General features: G+C 51.6%; 1 protein-coding gene across 1 annotated transcript in view; it reads left to right on the top strand.

Annotated features, from left to right (window-relative positions):
• The first annotated feature begins 1871 nt into the window (after positions 1–1871).
• The window catches only part of LOC139320634 (transcription factor COE1-like), a 78799-nt gene continuing 69130 nt past the window's right edge, over positions 1872–11540 (top strand). The window contains exons 1-2 of the mRNA XM_070949031.1: positions 1872–2165; positions 3077–3198. Of these exons, the coding sequence (XP_070805132.1) occupies positions 1872–2165; positions 3077–3198 (416 nt within the window). The remainder of the gene's footprint in view (positions 2166–3076; positions 3199–11540) is intronic.

The following is an 11540-nucleotide window of genomic DNA, read 5'->3' as shown; positions in this document are numbered from 1 at the left end:
CACACCATTCAAAAGAGACGATCAAAAAGCTAAAAGATCACTGCACTTCCTGGCCAGAAATAAAATACCCACAAGAGCAGAGATTGACACAGTGTTTCTCAACCTTGGTAGCTTGAAGATGGGTGGACTTCAACTCCCAGAATCCCCCAGCCAGCAGCACTCAGACAAAACGGCCATCAACGGGCACATAGAGATGGACCACATTTACACACCATTCAAAAGAGACAATCCAAAAGCTAAAAGATCACTGCACTTCCTGGCCAGAAATAAAATACCCACAAGAGCAGAGATTAACACAGTGTTTCTCAACCTTGGAAGCTTGAAGATGGGTGGACTTCAACTCCCAGAATCCCCCAGCCAGCAGCGCTGGCTGGGGGATTCTGGGAGTTGAAGTCCACCCATCTTCAAGCTTCCAAGGTTGAGAAACACTGCTCTAAGGAAAGTTGCACCAACCCTCCCAAACACTTTTCGGTATGGACAAGAGGGAGGGCAAAGGACATTCAGTAGGAGCAGCTTGCAAAATCTGGCTACCTTGGCACATCAGCCAGCTTCAGACAACTCACCAAACTTCGGCATGCTTTGCAGGGCCTCCAAATGCCATTTGCTCCCTCGCCCTACTCAGGATTGGAGCATCGGCTACTCAAACCTGCATCTTATCTGTCAGTAATGGGGTGTAGGGTCTCCTGCCTGGGGAGGATGGGGAGACGTGGGGGGGGGTGTGTTGGACTAGATCAGGGCTCTCCAACCTTGGCAACTTTTAAGCCTGGAGGACTTGGAACTCCCAGAATTCCCCAGCTTCAACTGGGAGTTGAAGTCCTCCGGGCTTAAAGTTGCCCAGATTGGAAATCCTGGGACTAGATAACCTCACAAGATCCCTTCCGACTCTTTTTTTTTTTTTAATTTGATTTATATGCCGCCCTTCTCCGGAGACTCAGGGCGGCTTACAATGCATTAAGCAACAGCCTTCATACTTTTGTATATATTTATACAAAGTCAGCTTATTGCCCCCACAATCCGGGTCCTCATTTTACCTACTTTGAAAGGATGGAAGGCTGAGTCAACCTTGAGCCTGGCGAGATTCGAACTTGCAGTAATTGCAAGCAGCAGATGTAAGTGGATGTTAATAACAGTGCTTTAGTCTGCTGAGCCACCAGAGATTTTAAGAGCTTGGCCTGGGATACGGGGGGGGGGGGGGTCCTGTGAATGCAAAGGGAGAGAGAATGCAGGACTGTTCTTAGCTCGAAGGAAGGAAGGAAGGAGGGAAGGAAGGAGGGAAGGAGGGAGGGAGGGAAGGAAGGAAGGAAGGAGGGAAGGAAAGAAGGAAGGAGGGAAGGAAGGAAGGAGGGAGGGAAGGAAACGATTAAGGAAAGGGGGGAGCTTTGGGGGAGTGAGGGGGGCTGCGGATAGGGCCCTATGAAGGGGGGGTCTCGGGGAACGGCGACCCCTGGGGGAGGCAGATGGATGGATGGGGGGGAGCCTGCAAAACTTTGAGGGGCCCCCAGAGGAGAGTCACACTTTCCGAGGCTGGAGATTTGGGGAGGGGGGGCGGCGAAGACCGAGGCAGGGATCCCGGGGGAAGCGAGGATGACCAGGGAGGGGGGGGGGTCTCCGAGCCCAGCGCGTCCCTCCCGCGGTCATCCCCGCCGCCGCCGCCGCCGCCGCCTCCGTCCGTCCCCTGGAGTCCGCCCCTCCCCGGATGATGTCAGCTTGCTCGGCCCGGTGGCTGCAGCCCCCTCCTCCCTGGGGAGGCGGAGGGAGGCGGCATGGCCCGGCTCGGCCCGGCCGGAGGAGGCGGCGGCGGCGGCGGCGGCCCGCTCCCCCTGCGGCTGGAAGCTGCGCCCGGGCCCGCGCCGCACTGGCTGGCGGTGCTGATGCTGCTGCTGCCGCCGGACGAGGCGGACGAAGAAGAGGAGGAGGAGGAGGAGGAGGAGGACGGCCAGGCCGGCCGTCGGAGGCAGCAGCAGCAGCAGCAGCAGCAGCGCAGGCGGAGGCGGAGGCGGAGGAGGCGGCTGCGGGCGGCGGGCGCTCCGGCCGGCGGGCTGCTCCCCGGGGACCCGCGGCGGCGGCTGCTGCTGCTGCTCCTGCCGGCCAATGGGGCGGGCGGAGGAGGAGGAGGAGGAGGAGGAAGGAGCCCCGGACCGCGCTCCGACCTGCCCGCCGCTCCGGTAAAGTCCGCAGCCGGCGAGAGGAGGGAGGGTGGGAGGGAGGGAGGGGAGACCCCCAGCCCCGTCCCCCTCCCGCGTGCTCTGGCAGACCCCCCCCCCAACTTTTCCTCCCCCCCTCCCCCTCCCGCTGCCCCCCAGTCCCCGGTCCCCACTCCACTCGCCCTCTCCCCCCCTCCATGTCCCCCCCATCTCGGCTTGGACGCTCGCTCACCTCCGGCGGCCCCGGGCTCTGCATCCCGGGCGCGCTCCGCTCCGGTGGTCCCCGTGGCCCCGGGGGTAGCCCTGCCTGCTTACCCGCCGCTGCCTCGCCTGCCGCTCGCCGGCCTCCTCCTCCTCCTCCTCCTCCTGCCCCCCGCCCTTCCCCACCCCTCCCCCCCCCTCCCTCCCTCCCCGGGGGCTCCTTGCTCTCTGATTCCTCCATCCTCTCCCCGCCGAGGCGTCCCCACCCAGCGCTCGCCTCCCTCCCGCCTGCCTCCCTGCCTGCCCCGCCGCCGCCGGGAAGCCAGCAAAGCATCCCCGAGCCCGGATTGTCACCCCGACACCTCGCGGCGGCGGGAGCAGGTGGTGGCGCCAGGGCAGCCCCTTTCCTCCCGCCCCCCGCCCTCCCCAGGCTGGGCTGGGGTCTCGGACGGCGCTCAGCCTCTGCCCCCCTTCCCAGTTTCTCGCCCCGGGGTCCTCCCGTCCTCGTCGGAGAGCTGCCGGTCCCGGAAAGCCGAGAGACCCCAAACTTTCTTCCGAGCGCCCCCTCCTCTCCTCCCCAACAAGCCCCTGCTCCGGGGGGGCTGGGATTGTTTTGGTTGGAGGACGGCACGCGCGCGCCCACCCGACACACACTCACACCCACACCCACACACAAACACACACCCCTCGCGAGGCAGAGGTAAAAGGCAGTTTTGATGTTCTCCATCCAGGAGAGCCTGGCCAGAGGGGGGCTGACCATGAAAGAGGAGCCTCTGAGCGGAGGGGGACTCTCGGCGGTCAGGTCGTGGATGCAAAGCACCGGCGTCCTGGATGCCCACACGGCTCTGCAAAGGTAGGACGCAAGAGACAACCCCCCCACCCCCCGTCCTTCTCCTTGTAACTCCAGCCGGCGACCCCCGTTCCCTCTCCCTGCCTCAGTTTCCCCTCTGGTTTAGGGACTCGCCGAGCTTTTTTTGACTGCCTCCTTCTGCGGGGAAGGTTGAGGGTCAGGGCAGGAGAGGGCAACTCCCTCCAGGAGAGAGACCCACCCAAATACCAAAGGGCTGCCGCCTGCTTCAGGGTTAGAACCTGGTCTGGAAGTGGGAGAGCAAACCAGGAATGTTGATTTGCTAAGCGATGCTTGCTTGAGTGGGCGCAAAGGATGGGGGGGGATTGGGAGAGGATAGTTGTGAGGGTCAGCCCTCACGGTGGTGGGTGATAGTGGGGGGAAGCCGTGTCTCGGGCATTTGGGCTAAGCAGTTGACCCCCCCCCAATTCAACCCCCTCCAAATACTCAAGTGAGCAAGTAGAAGATCTCCTTTGTTGGTGGCTCCTCCTGGGCCATCAGGTCCTCTCTGGAAGTCCCTGCAGGAGATGACAAGACAGCCGAAGATGACTCTGAGGTGGCTGATGTGATTTTTCTTTCGGGCATGATTTGGAAAATGTTCCTTGAAAGTAAAATAAGACTTCCGGATGGAAAACCAAAAAGCAGCTAGAAAGAGTTCAGGCTGAGCTCTCCTTTAGTAACACCCATCCCTGCCGTTTTTTCAACTTTCCAGCTATCTTCTAAAGTTCGATTTTATATATATATAAAAATTCTGTAGCTTTAATGATCTTTCTGGTTTTCAAAACAGCGAAAGGATCTCTCTCTCTCTCTCTCTCTCTCTCTATTTCTTTGTTGTTGGACTTTTCCACATCACAAATCTATCTACCTTTCGGTCTTGCTTTCTATCTCTTCCTTTTCCTGCTTGTCAATAAACAAGGGTTGTATGAATGATTTCTCCCAGGACTTGACGAGTAGGAGAGTTAGCTCCTTTGGATTCGAATTGATTTTCTATCGATCGCAAATGTCCCCTGACCTTTGACATCCAATCTTGCTTGGCACGGGAGTTCAGCTTGGTTAAACAAAGGAAATCGGAATTAGGTTGCATAGCTAATGAACGAGGAGGGGGGGGAGAAGGATGGACAGAAAGATGAGTGTCCCCTTCCCAACCCGTTTCCCCCCCCCCCAAGATTCCCGCAGAATTGGATCTTGGCATCTGCTAGTTAACAGAATATCAGAGTTGGAAGGGACCTTGGAGGTCGTCTAGTCCAACCCCCTGCTCAAGCAGGACACCTTATACAATTCCAGACAAATGGCTGTCCAATCTCTTCTTAAAATCCTTCCGGTGTTGGAGCATCCAGAGACAACTCGTTCCACTGATTAATTGTTCTAGCGGTCAGGATATCCCTCTTTAGTGCTAGGCTGCTTTTCCCCTTGATGAGGTTCCATCCGTTGCTTCTTGTCCTGACTTCAGGGGCTTCGGAGAATAAGTTATCCCCCCTTTTTCATTGCAGCCCATCAAATATTGGGCCATGTCATTATGATCCAATGTGTGGACAAATATTATAGAGTACAAGTGTAAGCAGAATGACAGAGTTGGAGGTCTTCTAATCCGACCCCCTGTTCAAGCAAGAGACCCTCTACCACTTCAGACAAACGGTTGTCCTATCTCTTCTTAAAAACCTCCAGTGATGGAGCACCCACAAGTTCTGGTGGCAAACCGTTCCACTGATTAATTGTCTTCACTGTCAGGAAATTTCTCATTAATTCCAGATTGCTTCTCTCCTGGATTAGTTTCCATCCATTGCTTCTCATCCTGCCTTCAGGTGCTTTGGAGAATAGGCTGACCCCCTTCCTCTTTGGGGCAGCCCCTAAAATATTGCAACACTGCTATCATGTCTCCCAAGTTCACAGCTTCATCTATCTTGCTGCCAGCCTTTCCCGTCTGTTTGAGCTTGAGGATGGGATACCAGGCCTGCATCCTCCTTGGGCTAACACGCCATCTGAAGACGGTGCCCCGTGGAGGAATCCTGCGACGCAATTTGTACATTCACTAGCGCTTTCTCATTGTCGAACCATTCAGTAATTGATCCAATTCTTTCAGCGCTCTCTTGCCCCCCCCCCCATGCACAAATATTTCAAGTCTTTCGGCAGCCCTACCATTTAGTCTTTAAATAACCATTCAGTACCGCTTTATAATGCCTTGGTAAGACCACACCTGGAATGTTGCACCCAGTTTTGGTGGCCACGATATAAAAATGATGTTTAGAACGAGTGCAGAGAAGAGCAACCAAGATAATTAGGAGGCTAAAATATATGAAGAACGGTTGCAGGAATTGGGTACTTCTAAGTCTCCTGAAAAGTAGGACTAGGGGAGACCCGATAGCAGTCTCCCAATATTTGAGGGATTGCCCCAAAAAAGAGGGGATCCACCTATTCTCCAAAGCACCTGAAGGCAAGACAAGAAACAACAGATGGAAACTAACCAAGGAGAGAAGCAACCTGGAATTAAGGAGAAACTTCCTGACAGTGAGAACAATTAATCAGTGGAACGGCTTGCCACCAGAAGTTGTGGGGGCTCCATCACTGGAGGTTTGCAAGAAGAAATTGGACAGCCGCTTGTCCAGAATGGAATAGAGTCTCCTGCTTGAGGAGAGGGCTGGACTAGAAGACCTCCAAGGTCCCTTCCAACTCTGTTATTCTGTTACTCTGCAATCATATAAGGTAGTCGGTAATAAAAAAAAAATCAGAGGCCACCACTATCATCCAGGATCAGGACTAGAGGGAAGTTGCAAAAGATGATGATGATGATGATGATGATGATGATGATGATGATGATGATGATGATGATGATGGAAGAAGTAGAAGAAGGAGAAGGAGGAGAGGAAGAAGATATCCATTCAATCGTGTCGGACTCTTGGCGATTCTATGGACCAACTCTCTCCATGTCTTCCGATCTTGCGCTGCTTCTCTTGAATTCTTGCAAAAGATATTCTCTTCTTTTTCTATATTTTCTGCGGACTCTCCATTCCAAAGCTGCCCTGTGCTGTCAGGATAAGTGCAGAGCCAAATGTGTCCCTTAAACCCCCCTGAAGCCGTACAGTTCTGATGGTCTCTGATCCTCCATCACCGCTAGCCAAGAGGCCGGGTGCGTTCATCCAAGGCTATCTATCCTGCCACTGGAGATTTAATCTGGTTCTCTCTTCGATGTGCCACCGGTTTCTAGATTGCGGTTCAGGTCTCTGAGCCAGGGCAGGGCTAGGCTGCTCCAGCTGAGTCCTGCAAAGACATTATGTGTATAGATCTGGCTTTGTGGGTGACAGTCGGTCAAGGAACACTGCAAAAAAATGCATTTAGCCATCGCTAAATCAGGCTTTAAGTGGGCAGCTTTGGCCCGATGACAGAAGCAAAGAGAGGCTCCTAAAAGAATAGAGGAAGGGGCCCCACCGAGCTCAGGAAACCTACATCACAACAAATGGAACAGAGTTTAGCCCTTTTTTTCTGGCTTTGAAGACTTTTGTGTGGGGGGGGAAGACCCTGAGGTTGGGAAAGATGGAAGGCGAAAAGAGAAGGGAACAGCAGAGGCAGAGATGGTTTATGTCGTGTTTCTCCGGAGTCGACAACGTAGTGCCAAGATTTCCCTTTCCCCAGTTTTTGCTCCGGAGCGAAGCTTTCCAATTGCTAAGTGAAATCTGAAGTCGCTCTGGAAAAAGGCAGCGGTGGGTCATTACAAGCATCCACATTTTTGAAATATTCCTCATTCTCGTTTGAACCATCTGGGCTGAATTCATTCAGAAAGAAGCGTTGCTGTCTTATTTGGTTTTCTTTTTTTAATGTTGGCCTGGATAGAAACGTCTGCCTGCCTATCTCTCTCTCTCTCTCTCATCCATCCATCTCTCTATCTCTCTATCTCTCTCTCTGTCTGTCTGTCTGTCTGTCTATGTCTGTCGGTCTGTCTCTCTACCTATCTACCTATCTACCTATCTGTCTACCTACCTACCTATCATTATCTCTATTTATCTACCTACCTACCTACCTACCCCTCTCTCTACCTATCTACCCCCCCTCTCTTTCGTATGTATCTATCATCTCTCAACATCTTGTGCCAAGGAGAAGGAAAATCACCTCTTTCTCCATAAATTGTATTCTTGCCTTTCTCTTTCATGGAACCTGAGTGAGCCACTTTTTAAAAAAATTCCTCATCATAATCTTTTCTAGATTTTTCTAAGTGAACCGGAAAACGTCCAACTTTCGTTCTTCCTTCTTTCTGGTTTGGACTTGTATCGTCTAACTGCTTATTTTTTTTCCTTCTATCCATCTCTCTTTCAATTTTGAGATCTGTTTTTTTTTTCCCCTCCACTCCAATGAGGTGAAAATCAGGTAGATGGGTGCTTGAATTGCAGAGTTCATCATGTTCCCCAGCAAAGCCTAGCTGAATTTGCAGATTGAGAGACATCACTGAACTTTCTCTGAAAAGCCAGATTGGTTGTCATTGTTGTTCAGTCAATATGTTGTGTCCGACACTTTGCGACACCGTGGACCAGAGCACGCCAGGCCCCCTTGTCCTCCACTGACTCCCAGAGTTTTCCCAAATTCATGTTCGTTGTCTCCACGACACTATCAGAATAACAGAACAGAATTACAAAATAACAGAGTTGGAAGGGACCTTGGAGGTCATCTAGTCCAACCCCCTGCTCAAGCAAGAACCCGACACCAATTCAGACAAATGGTGGAGACATCTCTTCTTAAAAACTTGTTGGAGCCTTCACAATTTCTGGAGGCAAGTCGTTCTACTGAAGCAGTTGTACTTTCTCCCTGTTGCTCGTCACCTTGTCCCATTAATGGATCAATAATTTCCTTGACTTTTTCTCTTGTTTTTCACATGTTGAAAGAAGCTTCAGGGTTTTTGTTGTTGTTGTTATTTTTAACTTTTTGTCGCAAGCCTTAGTTCATTTTGAGCCTTAGCTTTCCTAATTTCATCTTTGCAGGCTCAGGCTGTTTGCTGCTCTTCTGCCTTAGTTATGTGCCCTTCTTTCTACTTTTTCTACTTGGCCTTTTAGTCTTTCCATTTATCAGAGAGTTCTTTGTGCGGCCATGCCGGTTTCCACTATCTAACCATCTCATCCTCTGCCGTCCCCTTCTCCTTTCGCCTTCCATCTTTCCCGACATCATCAGGGTCTTTTACGATAAAAGTCTTCTTCAAAGCCAGATTTTTAAAAAGGCGAAACTCTATTCCATTTATTTTGACAAAGCTGGGTGTTTTATTTTATATACGATTGGCCTTTCTGTGCACCTGATCAGCAAACCGGCTTGCAACAACCGGAAGAGACTCAAAACAGCCTTCGTACAGTTGCAACCCAGAAAAAAAATCCTAATGAACGTTTGGATATCGCTGTCCTGGTGGGTTGGATACGAGGCGGCCCACCTTCCTGTGCTTATAATGTTTAACATCTGAATTCCAATTCAGGAGAAATTTAGCAAATCTGTCCTGGATGGGAGAAACTGGGAGCTGGTACATTCAGAGTTAATATTTGTTTCTCTTCAAGCTGTGCTTGCATTCGTTCTCCTTGCTCTGTCCGTAAGGTTGCAACCGAGAGGAGCGCTAAACCGAGCTGATAAATAGAAATAAATAATAATATAATCAGCCCCCAACACTCAGATCCAAGCTCAACACACGCATTTGATGGCGCAGTGGCGCATGCATTTGAATAAAGAGGTTTCGCCCGTGTCAGGAAGATTTGGGCGGTCGAAATCCGCCAACGAAAGGGCTGGAATTGCATGGAATTTATTCTTTTTTAAAATTCAGTGGCCAGATGGGTGAATCCATCTGAGTGCAGAATCACTTTGAGTTTCATGCTGAATTGTCAGCCACAATTGCTCAGCTTCTCCCAGGCAGGTCTGGGAACATTCTTGGTTCTAGAGAAGGACTCCAATATTTGTTAAGCAAGAACGGTCATTTACGGCGTGAAAATATGGAGAAAGGCTCAAACCGGGCAAAATTTGGGTGGTCCTGAATACAGGTAGTCCTCTACTTACGACCACAATTGGGCCCAAAATTTCTGTCACCAAGTGAGACCTTTACTAAACGATTTTTTGCCCCGTTGTACGATCTTTCTTCCACCATCGTTAAGGGAATTGTTGCCGTTGTTAAGTTAGTCACATGGTTGTTAAGTGAATCCGGCTTCCCCATAGACTTTGCTTGGCAGAAGGTCGCAAAAGGAGGATCACGTGAACACCCCCCCCCCGGGGACACTGCGACCGTCATAAATATGAGTCAGTTGCCAAGCGTCTGAATTTTGATCACGTGACCATGGGGACGCCGCAACAGTTGTAAGTGTGAAAAATGGCCCTAAATCACCTTTTTCAGTGCCGTCGTCATTTCCAACGGTCACTAAACGAACTGTTGTAAGTCAAGGACTGCCTGCAGTCTTGAATCTCGGTAACCAGGCTGCCTAAGAAAAGCGAAAGAGCCTCTCCTGGAGGAGGTGAACAAGGGAAACCTCTTGAAAACAACGAGATCGAAAGCGGAATACCGAAAGGAAACAATTGAGCATCGAGTTTCCTGCTGGAAAAAAGAATCTTTGCAGAATTTGCACGCAGCCCCCAGCTTGCTGTGGCTGACGGTGGTTGGGGGAAATTGCAAACTCACTGACCTCGATGAAGCCTGGTGGTTCACTCTGTGTGTGCGTGCGTGTAGAATCAGAATAGAGCTGGAAGGGACCTTGGAGGTCCTCTAGTCCAACCCCCTTCTCAAGCAAGAGACTGTATATGACAAGTGTCTGTCCAGTCTCTTCTTAAAAGGACTTCTGGCTGGTGAGCCTCATCTCCAGCTGCATGTTGACCTTCCTGCAGGTACAGCTCTGCATTCCCAAATCAATGAGAACAGAGCTGGAGGGGACCTTTGAGGTCTTCTAGTCCAACCCCTGACTCAAGCTGGAGACCCTCTCCCATTCCGGACAAATGCCTGTCCGGTTTCTTCTTAAAAGCTTCTAGTGATGGAGCACTCACAACTTCTGGTGGCGAGCTGTTCCGCTGGTTAATTGACCTGACTGTTAGGAAGTTCCCCCTTAATTCCAGATTGCTTCCCTCCTCGATTAGTTTCCATCTGTCGTTTCTTGTCTTGCTTTCTGGTGCTTTGGAGAATAGGTGACACCCTCCGCCCCCCTTTTCTTTGGGGCAGCCCCTCAAACACTGCTATATCATGTCACCCCTGGTCCTTCTTTTCACCGGCGTAACCGTACTGAGTTCCTGCAATCCTCCTTCGTTCGTTTTATGACGCTCCTGGCCGCGGCTTCCCGGCGGTGGGTACAATGCAGGGGCCGTGGTGCCTTTCCTGTAAGAGCCCGGGCGCTGGTCTGCTTTGCTAGGAAATGCTCGGATTGAATTATTAATGGAAGCCTCTCCAGCGTCAGGGACCGGCGGAGCCCCCCCTCCCCATTCTGCAGGCTGCCCCTCCTCCCTCATTCCTGGGGCCTTTGGGGAAATGGAGGTAGAATTAAATGCAGGTGCAGGAAAGGGAAGCTGCAGTTAGGAAGTTTCTCTCTCCCCCCCCTTTTTAACCCTTTCTTTTCTCCATCTGCGCACCCCCTTCCGCCTCCCTGCTCCCTACTTCTGGAGGGGCTAGGGTCTCTGTGGGTGTATATGTGGGTGTGAGTGTCAGGTACCCGCTGGCCTCCCCTCCCCTCCCCACCCCAACTCAAGTCGGTATCCCGAACATTTGGAAAAGGAGGAGGGCAGGCAAATTGGGAAAGAATGGTGGGATTGTGCGATGGAAGGGCCCTCCCAAGGTCATCTAGTCCGGCCCTCTTGGATGTAGAAAGTCAGTTCTAAGTCATCCCGAAGAGTGGGCTGCCGGGTTGGATGCAGAGAGAGAACATTTGGGGGCCTTGAGTGACAGATCAGATACTCTTTGGAGTGGCTCCAAAGATTCACACACACAGAGCAATAAAAACACCCAAAATAAATATACACAGCAGTAGAGATACAGGTAGTCCTTGACTTACAACAGTTCATTTAGTGACCAAAGTTACAATGGCGCTGAAAAAAAGGGACTTACGACTGTTTTCCCACCCTTACGACCGTTACAGTATCCCCCGCTGATCAAAATTCAGTAGGCCTGGCAAGTGACTCTCATTTATGACGGTCGCAGTGCCCCGGGGTCATGTGATTTCCCCCTTTTGCGACCTTCTGATAAGCAACAGGGAAGCCAAATCCATTTAACGACCGCGTTGCTAATTTAACTGCCGTGATTCGCTTAACGATGGCGGCCAGAAAGATCGTAAAATGGGGCAAAAACTCACTGAACAACCATCTCAATGGAAAATTCTGGGCTCAGCTGCGGTCGTAAGTCGAGGACTACCTGGGCTATCCAC

The sequence above is a fragment of the Pituophis catenifer genome, unplaced genomic scaffold (assembly GCF_029215685.1).
Source record: "Pituophis catenifer annectens isolate HBS135680 unplaced genomic scaffold, rPitCat1.0.hap2 SCAF_8, whole genome shotgun sequence".
Classification (NCBI taxonomy): domain Eukaryota; kingdom Metazoa; phylum Chordata; class Lepidosauria; order Squamata; family Colubridae; genus Pituophis; species Pituophis catenifer.
This window is presented reverse-complemented; position numbering and strand designations above follow the sequence as displayed.